The sequence below is a fragment of the Oryx dammah genome, unplaced genomic scaffold (assembly GCF_014754425.2).
Source record: "Oryx dammah isolate SB20612 unplaced genomic scaffold, SCBI_Odam_1.1 HiC_scaffold_13, whole genome shotgun sequence".
NCBI lineage: Eukaryota > Metazoa > Chordata > Mammalia > Artiodactyla > Bovidae > Oryx > Oryx dammah.
Genome location: NW_024070197.1, coordinates 9,320,398 through 9,339,934, shown reverse-complemented (window position 1 = coordinate 9,339,934; position 19,537 = coordinate 9,320,398). Strand labels below are relative to the sequence as shown.

Below are 19,537 nucleotides of genomic sequence, written 5' to 3'. Positions count from 1 at the left end.
AGGAGCTGGGGGCCGGACCCCTGGGTCTGGGGGAGGAGGGGCTGGAGTCTGGACCCCTGGGTCTGAGGGGGTAGAGGCTGGGGGCCAGACCCCTGGGTCTTGGGGAGGAGGGGCTGGGGGCTAGACCCCTGGGTCTGAGTCAGGAGGAGCCAGAAATGTAGACTGCAGGGCTGAGGGTCAGTTAGCCACAAGCCCCCTACCTCCTCGCCGCCCAGGGTTACCTGTTCATCTCGGTGCTGGTGAACTCCAACTCCGAGCTGATCCGGCTCATCAACAACGCCATCAAGAACGACCTGGCCAGCCGCAACCCCACCTTCATGTGCCTGGCCCTGCACTGCATCGCCAACGTGGGCAGCCGCGAGATGGGCGAGGCCTTCGCCGCGGACATCCCTCGCATCTTGGTGGCTGGGTGAGGCACTGGGGACCCCGCTGGTGGGGCGGGCTAGACGAGCCCCAGCCCAGTTTGAGGGTCCGAGAGGCTGTGTCACCTGCCCAGGTCTCCCAGCCAGGACGTGGGGGTTGCACTGGGCTTGGTGGCAGCCCCGTGCCTGTCTCCTGTCATCTCGCCAGTCCAACTCGGCCTTGTAAGGCAGCTTCCCAACAAAGCCAGTGGAGTGTCTGTCTAACTGACCTTTTTTTTTAAATATATTTATAAATTATTGTTTATGTACCATAAGAAAAAATAAGGTCAAAAGTACAGTTAAAAAAAGTAGAAATTTGTTACTATTTATTTATGGTAAGAACTAGAAAAATGTATTGTCCCAAATAAGAAGCAGTTGAAAGGCTTGGAGAGTTTCTTAGGCATTTTCCTTTGACTCTCATACAACCTTGGTTACCATGTGGTATAAGATAAACCAATACAAAGGGAGTGAAATAACCTTTTTATAAAAATAATAGGAAGCACAGGTCTAGTAATGAGAAACACTCAAAATAACTATAATGATAGTGTTAGTTGCTCAGTCATGTCTGACTCTTTGTGACACTGTAGCCCGCCAGGCTCCTCTGTCCGTGGAATTCTCCAGCGAGGATACTGGAGTGGGTAGCCATCTTGCAAAATGAATTAAATGACTTTTTGCTCACAGGAGTGAAGGGGCTATCACTGAATGTGATAAAACTTGCAAAATTTCTGATTGACCTTTAACATCTGGTAAAGAAGAGGCAGTGACCTTAAATTATGTCAGTGACAGCCTTCCAGAACTTTTGCCCCTTTTCCATTCATTCATTCAACAATCATCTATTGGGCATCTATGTGTGAGGCGCTGTGCTTATTGCTGGGGACGTAGCCATGACCAGAGGCAGACACGCTCATCATCCTCCTGGTGTTCACGGTCCAGAGGTGGGAGATAAACATTGATGGAATAATTGCAAGGTAAAACGTATTACTTCCTCTCAGAACCCTGCTGTGGGGCACAGGAGCCTAGGGGCATTTAGTGGGAGCATCTGAACTAGGCTGGGGGTCAGAGGGCTTCTCAGAGGAAGTGGCATTAGGTTGAGACCTGGGTGAGGAAGAGGAGTTGGCTGTGGAAAAAGGAAAGGGATGAAGGTCAGTGATCAGCCTGTGATCTTTCTAAAGCAGGAGGGTGTTGAGCAATTATTTCTTGAGTACCTGCAAAGTCCCGGGCTCTGTTCTAGGCATTGGGAGGCAGGAAGGAGCTGGGGGAACAGTTGTCCCCACCCTCAGGGAGCTGGCATCTGAGAAGGGCTCCAAAGAGCAAACGCATAGGCAGAGAAGTGAGTTGAGTTCAGACAGTGACAGCGTCACTGAAGAAAACAAAACAGGCGGCAGGATGTGGGGATGGCTACTTAGATCAGACTCATCGGGGGGGTGTCTTCACGGAGGTGCCATGTAACTGGAGGCTGGAATGAGGAGGAGAGGACAGTTAGAAGTATTGGAGAAAGTGTTCCAAGCAAAAGGAGCAGTAAGTGCAAAGGCCCGGGTAGGCATGAGCTTTGTATTGGGTTGGCCAAAAAGTTCACTTGGGTGTTTCCATAGTGGTGTTTGGATTTTATTCTGATTGAAATGGGAAGCAATTGGTGTGTTTTGAGCAGGTAAAACCATCGCTGTTTTGAAATGGATTTTGCTTAGGGCATCTGCTGAACTGGGTGAACCTGGATATTGGTTTTGGGGCCCTGCAGCCTTTGGGAACAGAAGACAAAGCTTGTTCAAGCAGAGGCTCCAGAGGCCACACTTCAAAGTGAGGGTGACCTAGAAATAAATCCCCTTAGGGACTATAGGCAGAGTTACCCCTTTCAAGTCTTGGCATGAAACAGGCCACAACACTGGTTTTCAGCCTGAGTTTCCCTTTCCTGGATCATCCATAGATCCGTAAGCCAAGCTTTAGTTTAAAGTGATACATACTGCTAGTACCCTAGTGCCTGACAGACGCAAACAAGTGTTTCTGGAGAAAGCCACCTTCACCACAAGCCTCTGTGATTTCCCTAGATGAAGCTCCAGGTTACATGAGAAGCTCACGGTTGAAAATCACTAAACGCAGGCTGCAAGGCGCCATGAAGGAGAGCCAGCAAAAAGAAAACGGAAAATCACAGTTGAATTGGCGTTTTCAGGGAATTCCGTGGTGGTCCAGTGGCTAGAACTCAGCATTGTCACTGCCAAGGGCCCAGGTTCAATCCCTGGTCAGGGAACTAAGATCTCACAAGCCACGTAATACAGCCAAAAAAAGAATTGGGAGTTTTCATAAAGAAAATAAGTGTTTTAGTTTAGCAGCAGAGTAGACAGAACCAAAGCAGGGATTAGAAATAGGCAGAGGAACTGGACACGTTAATCAGAATACAGTCCAGAGAAGCAAAGAGATGGAAAAATTTAAGAGAGGCTAAGAGTCAAGGGAGATACAGTCTAACAACACCGTTTAGAGTTCTAGGAAGAGAAAAGGGAGAGAATCGTAACAGAAGCAGTGTTTGAACAGATGACGGCTAAGAAGATACAAGAATCAATGAAAGAGCTCGATCCTAAGATTCAGATAGTCTAGAGACTGTAGGGGGCGCCAAGCCTCCTTGAGGCTCCTCCCACACACAGGCCCACCTGGCTCAGGGCCTCCACAGGCTCTTGGCTCTGCCGGGAGCATCTGTGTAGATTTGTAGTGTTTTCTCGGAGTTTTCTGTTCACCCGGTGCCTTATCAGTGAGGCTTTCGTGCTTAACACCATCACCAGAGCTCCTGTGCTAGCTGGCCCTGGAGCGCTGAACCCAGACGGTATCTGTTGTAGGATGGGGCTGCCTTGGTAAGAACATAAGCTCTCTGAGGACACAGTTTGGAGCAATTTGCCCACCACTCTGCCCAGTATTCTTGCCCGGAAAATCCCACGGACAGAGTCTTGTGGGCTACAGTCCACAGAGTTGCAAAGAGTCAGATGTGACTGAGCTACTGAGCACGCACACACAGTCCACAGTGCCAACAGGAGTGCCCGGCGCCCAGTAGGTGCTCAGATAAGCAGGCGGTGACTGACTAAAGGCGCAGAGCCACACTTGTCCTGCCTGAGACCCCGTGAGGTCACTGCGATACAACCCATTTTGCAGAGGAAGAGACGGAGGCCCGGTGGGCAGTGAGGGCAGCCTCAGAGGGTTCCTGGGAGGCTCTTGCCGCCTCTCGCTGGACACCCTTCCCGGGAGGGGTGAGAGGAGGAGGGAGTGCAGGGCTGGGGTCGCACTGAGCACCCCCCACCCCACTCTGTGTGCCCACAGGGACAGCATGGACAGCGTGAAGCAGAGCGCGGCCCTGTGCCTGCTGCGGCTCTACAAGGCCTCGCCCGACCTGGTGCCCATGGGCGAGTGGACGGCCCGCGTGGTGCACCTGCTCAATGACCAGCACATGGTGAGGCCCCTGCCCCACCCTGCCTGTGTCCGCGACACCACACCCTCCTGGCTGCCCAGGGTCCTGTCCAGTGTCCCCAGCATCCATCACTCAGCCTGCCCCTCAGGGAACATCCAGCCCCTGTTTCTGACACCCAGCGTGGCCCCCACGTCCCAGCGCCTGCCCAGCCAGGGCAGAGGCGCGGACCGCTGTCCCTACCCCATGCCCCAGTCCCCCGAGGGCCCTGAGCCGCCTCTGTCCTGCCCCTGCAGGGCGTGGTCACAGCCGCAGTCAGCCTCATCACCTGTCTCTGCAAGAAGAACCCGGATGACTTCAAGACGTGCGTCTCCCTGGCCGTGTCGCGCCTGAGCCGGGTAGGTGTGGTGTCCGCGCTGACTGGGAAGGTGGCCCTGGTGTGCCTGTCCTCTGGGCACCCCTCTGGTCCCCCCTCGCTCTCTGTGAGAGACCATCCAGCCCGGCAGTTAAGAACGCAGGCTTGGAGCGGAGTTCATCCCTGCTCGGCTACTCCCTGGCCGTGTGGCCCTAGGCAAGTGGCGTCACCTCTCTGGGCCTCGTTGACCTCATCTGTTTGATGGGATGATTCCAGGAACCTGCCTCACAGCATAGCTGCTGTGAGTTAACCTGTAGAGTGTGAGCACAGGGCCCAGTGCGCCGGGAGCTCCCAGCAAGGGAGGTTGCTCTCCTGTCCCCCTCCCTCTTGCACCCTCGTTTCCTCCCGCTTCTTCTCCTGCTTCTCCTTCTCACGCGTCTTTCTTTCCCTCCTTTCTGCTCCTCACCACCTTCGGCCCTATCCTGGGCGCATGCTCCGAGGCTGCTTCTGTGCCCAGCTCTGTCCGGACTGACACTGAGACACAGATGAATGAGACCCTGCCTTCAGGGGCTTCCTGTCCTGGTCGGAGGAAGGATGTGGAGGAGGGATGTGTTGCAGGACAGGCCGACCAGGCACAGATTATCATAAAAGGGACAGTGTGTATGGTCGTGGAGATAGCAAGGATGTCCAGGAAGGCTTCCTGGTGGAGGTGATCCTTGCCTGAGTTGAAACTTGGAGTAAATAAAAACATTTCCTGAGCAGGTAAAGAGAGGCCTGGGTTCTCAATGAAAGAGAACAAAACATCAGCTCATTTATTCAACCACATTTTTCATTCATTCACCACACATTTGAATACTCCTGTGGGCCACGCTTGGTAGGAGAGACACAGACAGTGACAGTGGAGGAGGGGCAACTACTGTCATGGAGAGGGCTCAGAGCAGGATGAGGCTTGCCTCCTGGAAAAGGGGTTTTCACAGTTGCACAGGAGTTTGCTGTGAGGACAATAAAGTCACACACTCTTTCACTAATTCCCCCACCCCTTCGCTGAGCCCTTCTCCTGTCTGACTGTGTGGTAGGCCCAGGGACCCAGGAAAGGGTCAGATTCAGTTCCTGTTCCTGAGTAGCTTCCGATGTTGGAGGAGAGCCACAAGGGAGCACGCTCTAGGGAGCTGGTGAGGTCCATCTGCTAGTGGAGGTGGCCCAGGGTGTTGTGAGGTGCCGGGTTGGCATCAGGCGTTCACAGAAGGGGATTGATTGGCCAAGATTCCCTGCCCACTCAACACCAGCTTTACTTGGAAAAATTGACCAGTCCTAGCTTGGGCTTAGATCCACCTGGTCAGACTCTGTGTCCCCAAGGCTTCCTCACCACCCTCCCTGAGCCTCCAATTTCTGCTCCATAGAGGTTCACACTGTGACAGCCGCCCCTCCCCATGCCCCTGCCCACCCCTCTCTGCCCCCAGATTGTCTCCTCGGCCTCCACTGACCTCCAGGACTACACCTACTACTTTGTGCCAGCGCCCTGGCTCTCCGTGAAGCTTCTGCGGCTGCTGCAGTGCTACCCGCCACCAGGTACCAACAAGCCCACACGGGCCGGGGTCTGGGGGCCTCTGACCCCCAGCCTGGCCAGGGGGTGGGGCCCCAGGGGTCTGTGTCCAGATTTCCCAGAGGCAGGCCTGGTGTCTGCAGCCCCTGATCCGAGGCTGCAGTGGGGGCAGTGCCGAGCCCACGGCCCACTTAGGCTCTGGGACGAGCATGTTGTCGAGGCAGTGAGGGGCCGGGGGGGGGGCACCTGCAGCAGGGAGCCCTCCCCCCAGCCCAGGGAACGGACAGATGGCCACTGAGGCCCCTGCCGTGGGCCAGGGGCCTTGTAAAGCCAGACTCATGCCCCGGCCCTGGAACACTGGGGCTCTTGTCACCTCTCTCTTACAGATGAGGAAACCGAGGCTTGGAGGGGGCCTTGCCCAGCAGATTAAAGGGTAACCCTAGGCTGAGTGGTGGGAGTCAGCATAGCTCTGTTAGGGGTTTTCACGCCCTCAGTGCTCGTGGTCACGAGCACTGGTGTGGACGAAGGGCCTGCAGTGAGCAGGTGCTGTACCAGGGTGGCCAGCCGCCCCTGCAGAGCTGGCGAGGGGCAGCCGTCTCGGAAATGGGGGCTTGGAGATGAGGCATCTTTCCAGGCCCTGGGCAGTGACAAAGAGCAGAGCCTCACCCCTGAGTCCATGCACGTAACCCCTTCCCTCTGCCACATGGGCCAGGCTCCCCCGGAACATCCCGATCCTCGGCTGTCTGACCTCACAGAGCAGTTTCGAGCACCTGTGCTGAGGCACTCGGCACATAGTAGGTGCTTGAGAAACGGTGCCCTTCGATTCATCCAGGGTGCTGGGCACCCGCTGGGGATGGTGGCTGGTGTGCGGCCCTGAATCTTGCAGCCAGTGTGCACACACTGTAGTAGAGTGTGTGAGGAATGTGACACAGAGGCCCTTCTCAGCCTGTAAAAGCCAGGGATGCATTTTGTTGTGAGTCCCTGGGGAAGGCTCTTCCCAAGCTGGGCTGCTTTGCTCACCCCTTAAGAAAAGGTACAGCTAGAGCCTAAGCCCCACCTCGTAATTTTGGGGTGTGCCCAGGGCGGGCTTAAAAAATACAGTCCAGGACTGCAAATTAACTATGATTATGTCTGTCATTTTTTGCCCCACATCTGGAATAGTTGTGCCTCCCACAAACTGCAAAACTGCCTGTTTTTTAAAAAACAGGAGAGTTTTGTGTTGCGGTGTGTGGAACGTTCTGGATTCAGCTGATCGCTCCCTAGGTCCTTTAGCTGGTTTTCTGTCTCGTGAATTTTCTGATAGATCTGGGTGCCGCATTTTTTGCTAGAACAGTTGCCAGCTGTTCTGTCCACTTAGGGTCACCTCACAGGCAAGGGAATGGTGGTTTTCTGGGTTTTGTGAGCTCCTGGTTGGCAGTTGTCTCAGGTGCTCAGACCCCTCCTTGGGAAGGGCCGGGTTTGGAGGTGTCTCTGGGGAGGGTTCCTGGGACTGTCTTTGCTCTGTGAGACTCCTAGAGGGCCTGGGTGCTGCAGCGAGGGGAAAGAGGGGCTCCCGGGGTGCCGACTCTGTCCCAGCAGAATCAGAACAGAGCAGGACGAGAGCCCAGGTCTGGGGTCCTGTCCTCTGTTAGCTTCCCTGTGTGGCCTGGGGACCCCAGAAGGGCTTGGAGTCAAGACCCCAGCCTGAAGCTGCTGGGCCTGCCCTCTTCCTCTGGAGGACAGGGGCCATGGTGTGGCCCCTGCCCCCTGGCAGGGGCCCCGGGCCTGCAGGGAGCTCAACCTGGGGCATGCCCTCTGTTTCCTCAGAGGACGCGGCCGTGAAGGGGCGGCTGGTGGAGTGCCTGGAGACCGTGCTCAACAAGGCCCAGGAGCCGCCCAAATCCAAGAAGGTCCAACACTCCAACGCCAAGAACGCCATCCTCTTCGAGACCATCAGCCTCATTATCCACTATGACAGGTGCCTGCAGGGGCCAGACTCCCGGGTCCTAGGGGACAGGGTCTGGGAACGTGACTTCGAGGTAGGAGGGTGATGTGGTTCTGGAATGTTGCCGTGACTCGCGGGCGCTGGGCCCCTTCTGCGGGGCAGAATTCCTGGCTCTCCGCATCTGGGCTGGACGGCCCAGGTGTTGGGTCCCCAGGCATGGCTGTGACTGGGACAGGGTGGGAGCTCAGAGTGGGGTCCTGAGGAGGATGCGAGATGCGTCGGCTGGGGCCAGTCCTGCGTCTCCTCATGTCAGCTGTGTGTTCTCACCGCCCCCGGCCCCCATCTCTCCCTCTCGCGCCGGCAGTGAGCCCAACCTCCTGGTTCGGGCCTGTAACCAGCTGGGCCAGTTCCTGCAGCACCGGGAGACCAACCTGCGCTACCTGGCCCTGGAGAGCATGTGCACGCTGGCCAGCTCCGAGTTCTCCCACGAGGCAGTCAAGACGCACATCGACACCGTCATCAACGCCCTCAAGGTGCGACCTCTGGGAGCCTATCCTGGCCATACTGACCTGGCCTGTGGCTCCTCTGCTCCCTTGGAGCGGCTCAGGGACCCAGCGGCCCTGGGTGACCAGCCCAGGCCAGAAGGGAGCCTAGAGCACACCCTGCCTGCTCTGCTTCCTCAGACGGAACGGGACGTCAGTGTGCGGCAGCGGGCGGCTGACCTCCTCTACGCCATGTGTGACCGGAGCAATGCCAAACAGATCGTGTCAGAGATGCTGCGGTACCTGGAGACGGCCGACTATGCCATTCGTGAAGAGATTGTGAGTCCTGGGAGGGGCCAGGCACCCAGATTCCAGGGTCTCCAGGTGGGGACCTGCCGAGCCCAGACGTGGCAAGTCCACACCCCACCTCCCCTGTCTGGGGCACACACGCACGCCCTACCTTCCCTCCGGCCGGCAGGTCCTGAAGGTGGCCATCCTGGCTGAGAAGTACGCCGTGGACTACAGCTGGTACGTGGACACCATCCTGAACCTCATCCGCATCGCGGGCGACTACGTGAGCGAGGAGGTGTGGTACCGCGTGCTACAGATCGTCACCAACCGCGACGACGTGCAGGGCTACGCTGCCAAGACCGTCTTCGAGGTCAGCGCCCCTGTCCCACCCCATAATGGGGCATCAGGACAGAGCCAGGACAGCTGGGGTTGTGGGGCCAGCTGGCTCAGGCCTCATCCTCAGAGGGGCTGGGCCACCACGGGCCAACGTGAAGGTCAGCAGGGCACAGGATGCCTGGTGTGTTCCGCCAGTTTCCCACCCCTTCCACCCCAGACAAGAGGGCCCATTCAGCTCCGTTTTATTCCCCGTGTGAGCTCAGTTCACTCACTTAACTGCTCCATGGCTCAGTTTCCCCAGCTGTAAACCCACCCACAGCAGTCACCAGGCTTCTGCAGTTAATAGGAGTCAAGGGCTCAGTGGAGCGCCTGGCGCATGCTGAGCGCTCCTGAGCCAGGATGCTGATGCTCACCGCTGTCCCCGCCCGCAGGCGCTCCAGGCACCCGCCTGCCATGAGAACATGGTGAAGGTCGGCGGCTACATCCTTGGGGAGTTTGGGAACCTGATTGCTGGGGACCCCCGCTCCAGGTGAGGGGTCTGAGGCTCCAGGGCCCACATGGGGTCCTAGAAAGGGTCCCTCTGAGGGAGGGGGCACCTCCTGCGGGGGCTTCTAGGAGAGGGCGGTAGAGGCGCCGCCCACCGACATCCGCCCACTCCCCGCAGCCCCCCAGTGCAGTTCTCCCTGCTGCACTCCAAGTTCCACCTGTGCAGCGTGGCCACACGGGCCCTGCTGCTCTCCACCTACATCAAGTTCATCAACCTCTTCCCGGAGACCAAGGCCACCATCCAGGGCGTGCTGCGGGCCGGCTCCCAGCTGCGCAACGCCGACGTGGAGCTCCAGCAGCGGGCTGTTGAGTACCTCACCCTCAGCTCGGTGGCCAGCACAGACGTCCTGGTCAGAGCCCAGTCCCCATGTGCCCCGCCCCTGCACCTTCTCCCCGGCTCCAGCCCGAGACCGGCGCTGATGCCCGTCCCTGACCGAACCTTGCAGGCCACGGTGCTGGAGGAGATGCCACCCTTCCCAGAGCGAGAGTCGTCCATCCTGGCCAAGCTGAAGCGCAAGAAGGGGCCGGGGGCTGGCAGCGCCCTGGACGACAGCCGGAGGGACCCCAGCAGCCATGACATCAATGGGGGCGTGGAGCCCACCCCCAGCACCGTGGTGAGTCCCGGGGGGCTGGGCTGGGGGCAGGGGCGGCTGGGCCCAGCCAGGCCAGCCCCTTCTCACCTGCCTCCACGTTGCCCGCAGTCCACACCCTCGCCCTCCGCCGACCTCCTGGGGCTGCGGGCAGCCCCTCCCCCCGCGGCACCCCCGGCCCCCTCAGGTGCAGGCAACCTCCTGGTGGATGTCTTCTCCGACAGCCCGGCCACCCAGCCCGGTCTGGGGCCCAGCCCCGAGGAGGCCTTCCTCAGGTACCGGCCTTGGGCCCATCTGCCCCCCACCCGAACTCCCCTCTCCCTGAGCCTCGTGTCTGCCTTGGCTGCTGCCTGCCCCGGTCTCCCCGCTCCCTCCCTCTGGGCCTCTCTGGGCTCTCGCTGACCCTGGCCACCTTGTGTCGTCCTTCCCTGTCACCGTCTCAGCCTGCTCTTCCTTCTCCTCTCCTCCCGTCTCTCTTTCTCTCTCTGCCCTCTTGCTGCCTCTCTGGGACTGGCTGCCTGCCACGCCTGTCTTCTCTTGTCTGCTCTGGGATTGGATGGCCCAGCGAGCTGGAGCCGCCTGCCCCTGAGAGCCCCATGGCTTTGCTGGCTGACCCAGCTCCAGCTGCTGAGTAAGGGGTGGCCTCAGGGGGTTGGGGGGCAGACTCTTGTATCCCCCAGGGAGGGTTAGGGGACTGGGAGCTCTCAGCAGTCTCTCCTGATGAGCTGCGAGGGCTTGGGAGTGAGAATCAGGGCCGTCTGGTACAGGGTAGGGGGGTGATGGCTCCTGCCAGGGTCCTATTCCCATCAGAGGCAATTGCCAGTGTGATTGAGGGGCTCTGTGGGGAATCCAGGTATGTGGATTCTGGGCTTCTGTTCCTTCAGGGCTTGCTGTCTCCTACCACTAGCTCTGGGCCTTGACCTCTAGTCCCCCAACCCCCGTCCCATCTCTCTCCTTTCCCACCTGCAGCCCAGGTCCTGAGGACATTGGCCCGCCCATCCCGGAAGCTGATGAGCTGCTGAATAAGTGAGTTGTGGGTGAGGTTGGGGAGGGAAGTAGGCACATGTGGGGAGCACAGAGCAGAGCCCAGGCAGGCACCGTCATCCTGACCCCCAACTGCCCCACGCAGGTTCGTGTGCAGGAATAACGGGGTCCTGTTTGAGAACCAGCTGTTGCAGATTGGAGTCAAGTCAGAGTTCCGGCAGAACTTGGGTGGGTCCTGGGGGCAATGGGGGGAGGTTTCCAGGAGATCCCGGCTTGGGGAGGACATGGAAGGAACTCAGATGGAGCCCTGCCTCTCACCCCTGCTCCCGCAGGCCGAATGTATCTCTTCTATGGCAACAAGACCTCGGTGCAGTTCCAGAACTTCTCTCCCACTGTGGTCCACCCTGGAGACCTCCAGACTCATATCCTCTCAGCCTGGCCCAGCCCTGCCCCTCCAGGTCTGCCTTCCTGGCAGCTGGGAAACAGATCCAGATCCCTGTTTGGCCCCCTTACTTGAGAGACTGAGCCCATGGTACTTCTCTGAGATTTAGCATCTTCTATAAGAGGCCTCTTTCCCAGGACAGGAAAGGACACTGACATGATGTGACGGGGATGCAGATGTTATTTCCCGAATCCCACATGCTCTGGGCCTCAGTTGGTCCCTGTCAGGCCCCCCGTCCTAACCTTGTCTTCCATCGGGCTCCACACCCATGATTCCAGTGCCTCGGCCAGTCACTTGGCCTCTCTGAGCCCTGAAATTCCTTCAGTGAAGTGTGGATCCTCTCCTTCTCAGTCTCATTTTGAAAATCAGTGTGCTGGAAGACCCTGGAAGGGTGGCTGGCATGAAGGAACTGCTTGAGCAGTGTCAGTCCCCTGTCCCCCTTCTCTGGGCCTCAGTTTCCACAACTTGGAAATTAGAGTGATTATACCCCAAAATTTGAAGACCATTTTAGCTCTTTGTTTCATTCATCATTTCCAGAGACCTCCTGGAGGCTCAGCTTTGTGCTGGGCAGGGGCGGGAGGAGAGAAATAAGGCCCCAACTTGCCATGGGTTGTTGACACAAAGATAGATGGTGGTAACACTGATTGCTACCATTTCAGTGAACTTACCATGTGCCAGACACACTGACAGGTACTTGTGGGAGATTATTTCATTGACTGCTGAGGACACTTACATCCATTTTGAAGATGAGGCTAAGAGAGGTTAAGTGACTTCTTAATCTCTAAGAGCTGGGATTCAAGCCCAGGTCAGCCTTCAGAGCCAGGCCGTGACCTGTGCCATAGAGGTGGCTGAGCCCACTGTGGAAAGCCAGAGGCACCCAGGTCAGAGGTTTGGATTAGGAAGGACTTTGGAGCTGGTTCATGTTGGATGAGCCCGGGATGGCAGGGCTGGGAGCGCCAGGGAAGTTCTGAACCATCAGGTGATGGTGAAGTCCCCACACCCTCCTCGGCTCCCCTCCATTCCTCCCCGCTCCACCGCTCGCGTTTCTGGCTTCCTTGACCACGGGCGGGCACAGCTGGCCGTGCAGACCAAGCGGGTGGCCTCGCAGGTGGATGGCGGGGCGCAAGTTCAGCAGGTGCTCAACATTGAGTGTCTGCGGGACTTCCTGACGCCGCCGCTCCTGTCGGTGCGCTTCCGGTGAGTCAGGAGGCGGGGCGATGCTGGGTGGGCGGGGCCTCCAGGGCGAGGGCGGGGCCTGACGAGCCCTCCCTCTCCCTACAGGTACGGGGGCGCCCCCCAGTCCCTCACCCTGAAGCTCCCAGTGACCATCAACAAGTTCTTCCAGCCGACAGAGATGGCGGCCCAGGACTTCTTCCAGCGTTGGAAGCAGCTGAGCCTGTGAGCCGCGGGCAAGGGGAACCAAAGCCGCCCTCAGGGTGGGCAGGACTGGGGCTTCCAGATCCCTGACTTGGACCTTTTCCCGCCCCTAGCCCCCAACAGGAGGCCCAGAAAATCTTCAAAGCCAACCACCCCATGGACGCAGAGGTCACTAAGGCCAAGGTGAGAGGCTAGACAGGAGAGGTACGGGGGCTACCATCCCAGCCTCTTTCCTCTCCCAAACTCTGATTTGGAGTACGGTGGCTGCTTTACTTGAACCTGTTTTCCCACTGGTCAAGTGGGACTAATTTCCACTCCCGAGGGTTTGGGGTAACTGGTATGCCGCTGTCTGGGAACTAACAGAGATTGGGCACCCTCCCTTCCCCCTTAGCTCCTGGGGTTTGGCTCTGCTCTCCTGGACAATGTGGACCCCAACCCTGAGAACTTTGTGGGGGCTGGAATCATCCAGACTAAAGCCCTGCAGGTGGGCTGTCTGCTCCGGCTGGAGCCCAATGCCCAGGCTCAGGTGAGTGGTGGTTTCCAAGGCCTCCTGCTCTTTGTGCATTCTCTGCCCTTCTGTCTTCCTCTCCCTTTTCCTCCCTGCTTTTTCTCTCTATATATCCTTTATACCCTTTCTGACCTCTTTTTTACCTTTCATCCTTTTCCTCTCTTATATCACCTTTCTGACTCCTTGATCCTTTCTCTCTCATCACCTATCTGCCCTAACTCTCCTCCCCCCCGCCGCTCTCCATTCTCTCTGCCTCCTCCCTGAGTCGCCCTGTCCCTGCTAGATGTACCGGCTGACCCTGCGCACCAGCAAGGAGCCTGTCTCCCGTCACCTGTGTGAGCTGCTGGCCCAGCAGTTCTGAGCCCTGGACTCTGCCCCCCGGGGATGTGGCTGGCACTGGGCAGCCCCCAGGACTGAGGCAGCTTTGGTGGATGGGGCAGCGAGGGACCTCCGCTGGTGACCGGGAAGACCCTGGGGTGGGGGGATGTCCAGGAACTTCCTCCGGCCTTTTGTATTTTTATTTTTGTTCATCTGCTGCTGTTTACATTCTGGGGGGGTAAGGGGGAGCCCCCTCCCTCCCTTTTCCCCCGAAGCACAGAGGGGAGAGGGGCCGGGGAAGTGGGTGCCTCCTCCTCTCCCACCCCATCCTGTCATAGCCCCTCCTGCCCCCTCCCTTCCAGGGGCTGTGTATTATTGTGAGCGAATAAACAGAGACGCTAATAGCCCCTGTCCTTGTCTGTGTCTGGCGTTCAGGTCCAGTGGTCAGAGGAGCGGGGTGAGGGCATGCAGAGTGTGGGTGGCCAGGCCCCGCAGCCCATATGTGGGACTCTGAGCAGACAGCAGCAGCAGCAGCCGCCGTGGCCCCAACTGCAGTGCCACCAGCCGCCATCCCGTGCCTGGCTCCTCAGTCCCCAACACCAAGTAGCAGGCTCTGGCTACCTGGGCCCGGTGGACGGCCTCTTCTGCTTTCTCCTCTGGCTGCCCCGGCTCTGAAGGAAGGACAGCGAAGGTCGAGGTGACCAGTGAGGCCTGGACAACTAGGATGCCAACCTGAGGGAGCCACCCCCATCCTGGGCTAAGTTTGACATCTGATGGAAGAGGCTCGCAGCTCCAGCCAGCTGTCAGGACTTGAGGAGATCAGACTTCTCCCCCTCTTCCAGCCCCAGTGCCCCACTTTCCTGGGGACACTGTGTGTGCAGCCCCAAGCAATCTGGTTAGCAGTACAGATCACAGACATGCAAGAGATGCTGCCCAGGTGCCAGGCACTGGCCTCAGAGGACCCCACCCAACTTGGGAAACAGGTGAGGGAGGTGGGGTCACATGACTAGGAAGGGGCAGTCCTTTGCCCCTCCAGATGGAACTTTTCACCATTTTGTTACACTCATCAGGGTCTTTGCTGGGACTGTAGTATCACTCTGGGTCCCTTTCTTTGTTTGGGCCTCAGGTTCTGTGTGACAGCTTTTCCTCTTGGACCTGGATTCTGTGGAATCTACCAACCTCCTCCACCCAAAAGCTTGTATTTTCAGCAGTAGAGCAGGAGTGTGTGGATGTGGGAGCCAGGCTGCCTGTGTTTGAATCACAGCAGAGCTCTGCTGTTTATTAGCTAAGACTGGTTGCTCATCTATAATATGGAAATAATGATGTAACAGGACATAACCTTCAACTATTAGGATGTGAAAGTCGCTCAGTCTTATCTGACTCTTTGTGATCTCATGGACTATACAGTCCATGGAATTCTCCAGGCCAGAATATTGGTGTGGGTAACCTTTCCCTTGTCCAGGGCATCTTTCCAAGCCAGGGATCGAACCCAGGACTCCCACATCATAGGCAGATTCTTTACCAACTGAGCTATAAGGGAAAGCCGAGGAAGAAACGTGTCAATACACAAAAAGCACCTGGCAGGAGATGAGGTCTGGGTGTTTAGATCAACCAGGAGGCTGACACCTGCAGGCTGGGCCCTCCCTGCCCCTCCCTTCAGCTCTCTTCCCTTCTTGCCCGTGTACATGCACTGGCCTCACAGACGGCCATACCCAGTCCGCGCTTCTACCGCTTTCCCCTCCTCCGCCTCTTACTCCCACCTCGTGAGAACTGGGACCCCGTGCCCCAATCTGTGCAAAGGGGTCACTGTGCCCGCCGCTGACCTGGTGGGAAGTGAGTGGCGGTAACCAGGGTGTAGAAAGAGCGGAGAAGGCGCCGGCGATGCTCCGGAGACGGTTCTGAAGGTGGAAGAGGGGCGTGGTAACGCAGAGCCCCTGCCCAGCCCCGCCCCTCCCGGCCCTGCCCACTTCCCAGTCACCTTTATCCCGCGAGGGCTCCACCGTGAAGAGACAGCGTTTCAGTTCCAGGTGGAGGAGCAACAGCCTGTGGGGAAACAGGTGTCACGGCCAGGAAAGAGGTGCTGAAGGCCTCCAACCCACTCCTCCTGCCGCGCCCTACCCGAGGATGTCCGTGTGCAGCGGGAAGCCCGTGGGCAGCGCTCGGGGTCCCAGCGGCAGGCAGCCCCGCAGCGGCTCCAGCAGGGGCTGCCACCAGCGCTCCAGAAGCTGCAGGGGGGCGAGATCAGCGAGAGAGGCGGGGCCCAAGGACGAGGTCAGGGGGTACCAAGGGGAGGCAGTTTGGCCAGGGAGCTGGGGAGGAGACCACAAAGGCTGAGGGGACCGCGGAAGGGAAGATAGAGGCCTGGAAGGATGGGGGCCACTGAGGCGGAGCCCAAGGGGGCGGGGCCTACAAGAAGGTGGGGCCTGTGATGGGTGGGGCCTTGAGGGGCGGGGCGGACACAGGGCGGGTTCAGGGTAAAGGCGCACTTGCCCCGCACGATGCTCAGGGGAGGGCCAGGGCTCGCGACTAGAAAGGTGAACTAGGAGAAAAGCGGGACGGAGCCCCGATTCACCTGCGCATCCAGCTGGCTGAGGGGAGGCCGCGGGCCGCAGAGCAGACACAGCTCCAAGTCCGGCAGAAGCGTCAGGGTCAGTAGCCGGTGTGGAACCTGCAGCAGCGAGGAGGGTAGGCTGGCCTGAGCTCCTCTTCTCATGTCAAGCCCGGGCTCCTAGAGGCGGTCCTCCAGGTCCCACCCCCGGCGCGCTCCTCCCAGCCCTCACCGTTCGCCCTGCCCGCCCCACCCACTCACTCACCTTGGGGCTCCCGTGCGGCAGGTACACCGGGTAGTCGCGAGCGGCCTGCGGCGGCAGGGACCCCACCAGCCAAGGGAGAAGCACGGCCTCCGGCATCCCCAGCCGCCACCAGCTCTCGGTCGCTGCCACCACCCGGCCCGACACGACCAGGCTGATGAAGGCCGTGCCCGCCGCCTCAGCGAACCCAGAGAGGGCTTCCTGGGTAAGGGAGGCAGGCCGTGCGAGTCAGAGGACAAGAGCAGGGGCGACAGACTTCCCAGGTGGGTGAGTAGGGGGAAGAGACTGGCGTACAATTCAAAGCTAGCTTGGTGGCCGTGCTCCTGTGTCTCACCCTCCCTGGGCCTGAGTTCCTTCACCTTCACATGCAGCTTACCATCCCCAAGTCACACTGTAACATTAAACAGGTAGGGTGACCGCTGCCTAGTCTGACACGTCCTACCGAAGCTAGTAATTTTAACAGCAGCAGCTTATTGAGTGCTATTAAATGCCAGATGGGCGCAATCTACAATCTACTGAAGCTCAGAGAGGTCATCACCTGCCCAGAGCCACACTGCTGGGAGGCACCCATGCCAGATGAAATCAGATTGATATTTAAGGAACAGTAGATAGAGATTTGGAGAAGGCAATGGCACCCCACTCCAGTACTCTTGCCTGGAAAATCCCATGGATGGAGGAGCCTGGTAGGCTGCAGTCCATGGGGTACCCAAGAGTCGGACACGACTGAGCGACTTCACTTTCACTTTTCACTTTCATACATTGGAGAAGGAAATGGCAGCCCACTCCAGTACTCTTGCCTGGAGAATCCCAGGGACGGGGGAGGCTGGTGGGCTGCCGTCTATGGGGTCGCACAGAGTCGGACACAACTGAAGTGACTTAGCAGCAGTAGCAGTAGATAGAGATTTCCGTGGTAGAAAGAACGGGATGTGCCAGGGCAGAGAAACTGGGGAGTTGTGGGGATTTGTGAGACTCATGAGGCAGCTAAGAGAGGGTGGACTGTGGAGTTAGGAGTTAGCAGAGGTTAGAGCGAGAAGGTGGGTGGCATCAGATTCCTCAGGTCCTCAACTTGAGACTAAGGGGCTGGGACCTTGTCCTGGGACTGATGAAGTCTCAGGTGGGCTGTGACCAGGGGAAGGACAGAGTCAGCTGTGGGTGTAGAAAGATCCTTCCAGGGTCAAGTGGGAGTTGGACTGGAAGCCAAAAGGATAGGAAGAAGCAATGGTCCAAAGGTAAGACGATGGCCACTGAGCCAGGGCGAGAGGGATAGTTTTAAAAGTTTACAAGGCATTCCCAATACCTGCAGCAGGGACCCCTCGGGAGGAACCACACAGTCCACACACTGGGTCAGGTCTCCGATGAGCTCTGAGTCCCCCAGGAAGCTGTCGATGAGGCGGTAAGTGGCCTAGCAGAAGGGAAAATGGAGAAGCCTAAGACCCAGGTGGCACCCAAATTTGCTGGCTCCCCCTCAGAAAACTGGCCCACTGGGCCTTGCTAGGGGATGTTAGACAACCAAGATGCCCTGGGAGCCCAGTGGATAAGGCTGCCCCAGGGTTTTCTGGAAACTACAGTTCCCAAATATCAGTGACCAGGTATCCTAACTTCCCATCCTCATGTCCTGCATCCTCACCCTCAGCTCCTTCTTCAGTCTCTCTACGTTGCGGATATTGGTCAGCTCTTCAAGTCCCACAAGAAGAACCTAGAAGAACCATATAGGAGAGTAGGGGCCCTGGACAATTGGTTATAAGACAGGATGGGCTGGGACTCAGACTTCTGTGTCTAAGGGAGGAGTCAGACTGAGGGCCAGAATTCGTGGGTTCTACAGGAGGCTGCTGGGAGTCTGGACTCCTGGGTCTGAGTGAGAGGGATGCTGAGAGCTCAGATTCCTGGGGTTGGGAAAGAGAGTTAAGGAGGGACTTCCCTAGTATTCCAGTATTCCTAGTATTCCAGTATTCTTGCTTGGTGAATCCCATGGATGGAGGAGCCTGGGGGCTACAGTCCATAGAGTCACAAAGAGTCAGACACAACTGAGCAACTTCTCTCTTCCCTAGTGGTCCAGTGGTTAAGACAGGGCACTTCCACCCAGCAGGGGGCGGGTTCAGTTCCCGGTCTGGGAACTCTGATCCCACATGCCACAGGGTATGGACAAAAACAAACAAGAACTTTTTTTTTTTTTTTTAAAGAGGGTTAGGGAGTCTCACCATGGCCCCAAACACCATCTGGAGTAGTCTCTCCAGCCTCAGCTCCGAGGTGCCCTCCTCAGACGACAGAACAATGAGGGTGATGCTGTGAGAAAGAAGGTGAGAAGGATGAGTCCAGGCCAAGTAAACAAGGCAAAGAGGAGTAGGTCTGCCCTGGATCCATGCCCCAGCACAACCGGCCTCTCATACAAAGAAGCTCAGGAATCAGGCTGAATGCCTTGTCAAAGATCCCACAACCCAGTCTCAGCTGACGCTGGAGATCCGGACAGCCTAGGGGTCATCTTCAACAGGGGCTGTCCCCCTGGCCCTGCCCCCAAGCTACCCTTGGAGACCTGTCGTGGAAGCTCTTCCACACCACGGTTGTGTCCTCCGTCCTCGAAGAGCTCAGCTGCACCTCGAGATTCTGCCCAAACATGTGGACTCCATTGAGGGAGCCGATGACAGAGAATGGGAGCTGGGGAAAGATTGGGAACTTGAGACAAGAGCCTCCCAATTTCCTCCTTGGGAACCAATTACTCAGGCCCCCAGCCCCGTTCCTCTCTCTAGATTCCCCTGGGCCCTCCGCTTCAAGGAACCAGGATCACTGGTCAATTGCACCTTCGACGGTCTAAACAACTCTGAAAGTCCCCACCCTCTACTCCCTTGAGGACCCAGTCCTAAAACCCTGCTATTTCAGAGATCCAGGCGCCAGGGCTCCCACCTGTTGGCGGGCGGGGGCGCCACCGCGGCTGCTCCTGCAAAACAGGGGGACCCCGCTAGATGCCGCGAGGCACAGCAGATGTACCGTGCCCTCGGACCCCTCCTCCCCCATCTGGAACGCTCGCCACCCAGTTCCCTCGTGGAGAGAGTCAGTGCCCGCCTCGGAGCACGCCCATAGTCACACGAAGTCGGGCTGCTGCTGTCCGGAGCCGCCAGAGGGCGAGATAGGGAGCTGATTGGAAGAGGACTAGATTCCCGCCTTCCTCATCACAACTCAAACCCTTCGTCAAGCCCTTTTCCAGAGCCTCTCCCCGAGCCCGGTTACGCTCTCTTCCGCCCCCGCCGGAAGTC

General features: G+C 58.1%; 2 protein-coding genes and 1 long non-coding RNA gene across 4 annotated transcripts in view; 2 read left to right on the top strand and 1 right to left on the bottom strand.

Annotated features, from left to right (window-relative positions):
- Nucleotides 1-13,883, top strand: part of AP2A1 (adaptor related protein complex 2 subunit alpha 1) — a 27,166-nt gene extending 13,283 nt beyond the window's left edge. Inside the window, exons 4-24 of one of the 2 annotated variants that reach the window (XM_040252245.1) lie at nt 216-409; nt 3,699-3,828; nt 4,080-4,181; nt 5,599-5,707; nt 7,488-7,638; nt 7,970-8,138; nt 8,289-8,426; nt 8,566-8,748; nt 9,146-9,243; nt 9,379-9,610; nt 9,707-9,874; nt 9,962-10,125; nt 10,416-10,481; nt 10,820-10,876; nt 10,980-11,062; nt 11,167-11,256; nt 12,350-12,473; nt 12,558-12,674; nt 12,767-12,836; nt 13,045-13,179; nt 13,445-13,883. In XM_040252245.1, coding sequence (XP_040108179.1) covers nt 216-409; nt 3,699-3,828; nt 4,080-4,181; nt 5,599-5,707; nt 7,488-7,638; nt 7,970-8,138; nt 8,289-8,426; nt 8,566-8,748; nt 9,146-9,243; nt 9,379-9,610; nt 9,707-9,874; nt 9,962-10,125; nt 10,416-10,481; nt 10,820-10,876; nt 10,980-11,062; nt 11,167-11,256; nt 12,350-12,473; nt 12,558-12,674; nt 12,767-12,836; nt 13,045-13,179; nt 13,445-13,522 — 2,658 coding nt within the window. In that variant the 3' untranslated portion in view covers nt 13,523-13,883. The remainder of the gene's footprint in view (nt 1-215; nt 410-3,698; nt 3,829-4,079; nt 4,182-5,598; nt 5,708-7,487; nt 7,639-7,969; nt 8,139-8,288; nt 8,427-8,565; nt 8,749-9,145; nt 9,244-9,378; nt 9,611-9,706; nt 9,875-9,961; nt 10,126-10,415; nt 10,482-10,819; nt 10,877-10,979; nt 11,063-11,166; nt 11,257-12,349; nt 12,474-12,557; nt 12,675-12,766; nt 12,837-13,044; nt 13,180-13,444) is intronic. The other variant, XM_040252246.1, reaches the window with a different exon arrangement.
- Nucleotides 13,666-19,537, bottom strand: FUZ (fuzzy planar cell polarity protein). The gene is made up of 11 exons (XM_040252247.1): nt 19,188-19,537; nt 18,820-18,941; nt 18,488-18,572; nt 17,917-17,985; nt 17,587-17,691; nt 16,293-16,490; nt 16,052-16,147; nt 15,598-15,704; nt 15,458-15,522; nt 15,303-15,377; nt 13,666-14,150 (listed from the first exon to the last, which is right to left on the bottom strand). The coding sequence occupies exons 1-11, from the start codon at nt 19,296-19,298 to the stop codon at nt 13,924-13,926; spliced, it is 1,260 nt and encodes a 419-aa protein (XP_040108181.1). The 5' UTR covers nt 19,299-19,537; the 3' UTR covers nt 13,666-13,923.
- Nucleotides 14,147-14,843, top strand: LOC120872117. The gene is made up of 2 exons (XR_005723188.1): nt 14,147-14,462; nt 14,606-14,843. It is a non-coding gene; the product is annotated as an uncharacterized LOC120872117 (long non-coding RNA).

What these genes read in the sequence shown, in the direction of transcription:
- FUZ (XM_040252247.1), bottom strand. Translation starts at nt 19,298, where the DNA reads ATGGGGGAGGAGGGGTCCGAGGGCACGGTACATCTGCTGTGCCTCGCG. An exon ending in GCGCCCCCGCCCGCCAACAG is followed by an intron (nt 18,942 to 19,187) that starts GTGGGAGCCCTG and finishes ATCTTTCCCCAG; the next exon opens with CTCCCATTCTCTGTCATCGG. An exon ending in TGCCGCACGGGAGCCCCAAG is followed by an intron (nt 16,148 to 16,292) that starts GTGAGTGAGTGG and finishes TCGCTGCTGCAG; the next exon opens with GTTCCACACCGGCTACTGAC.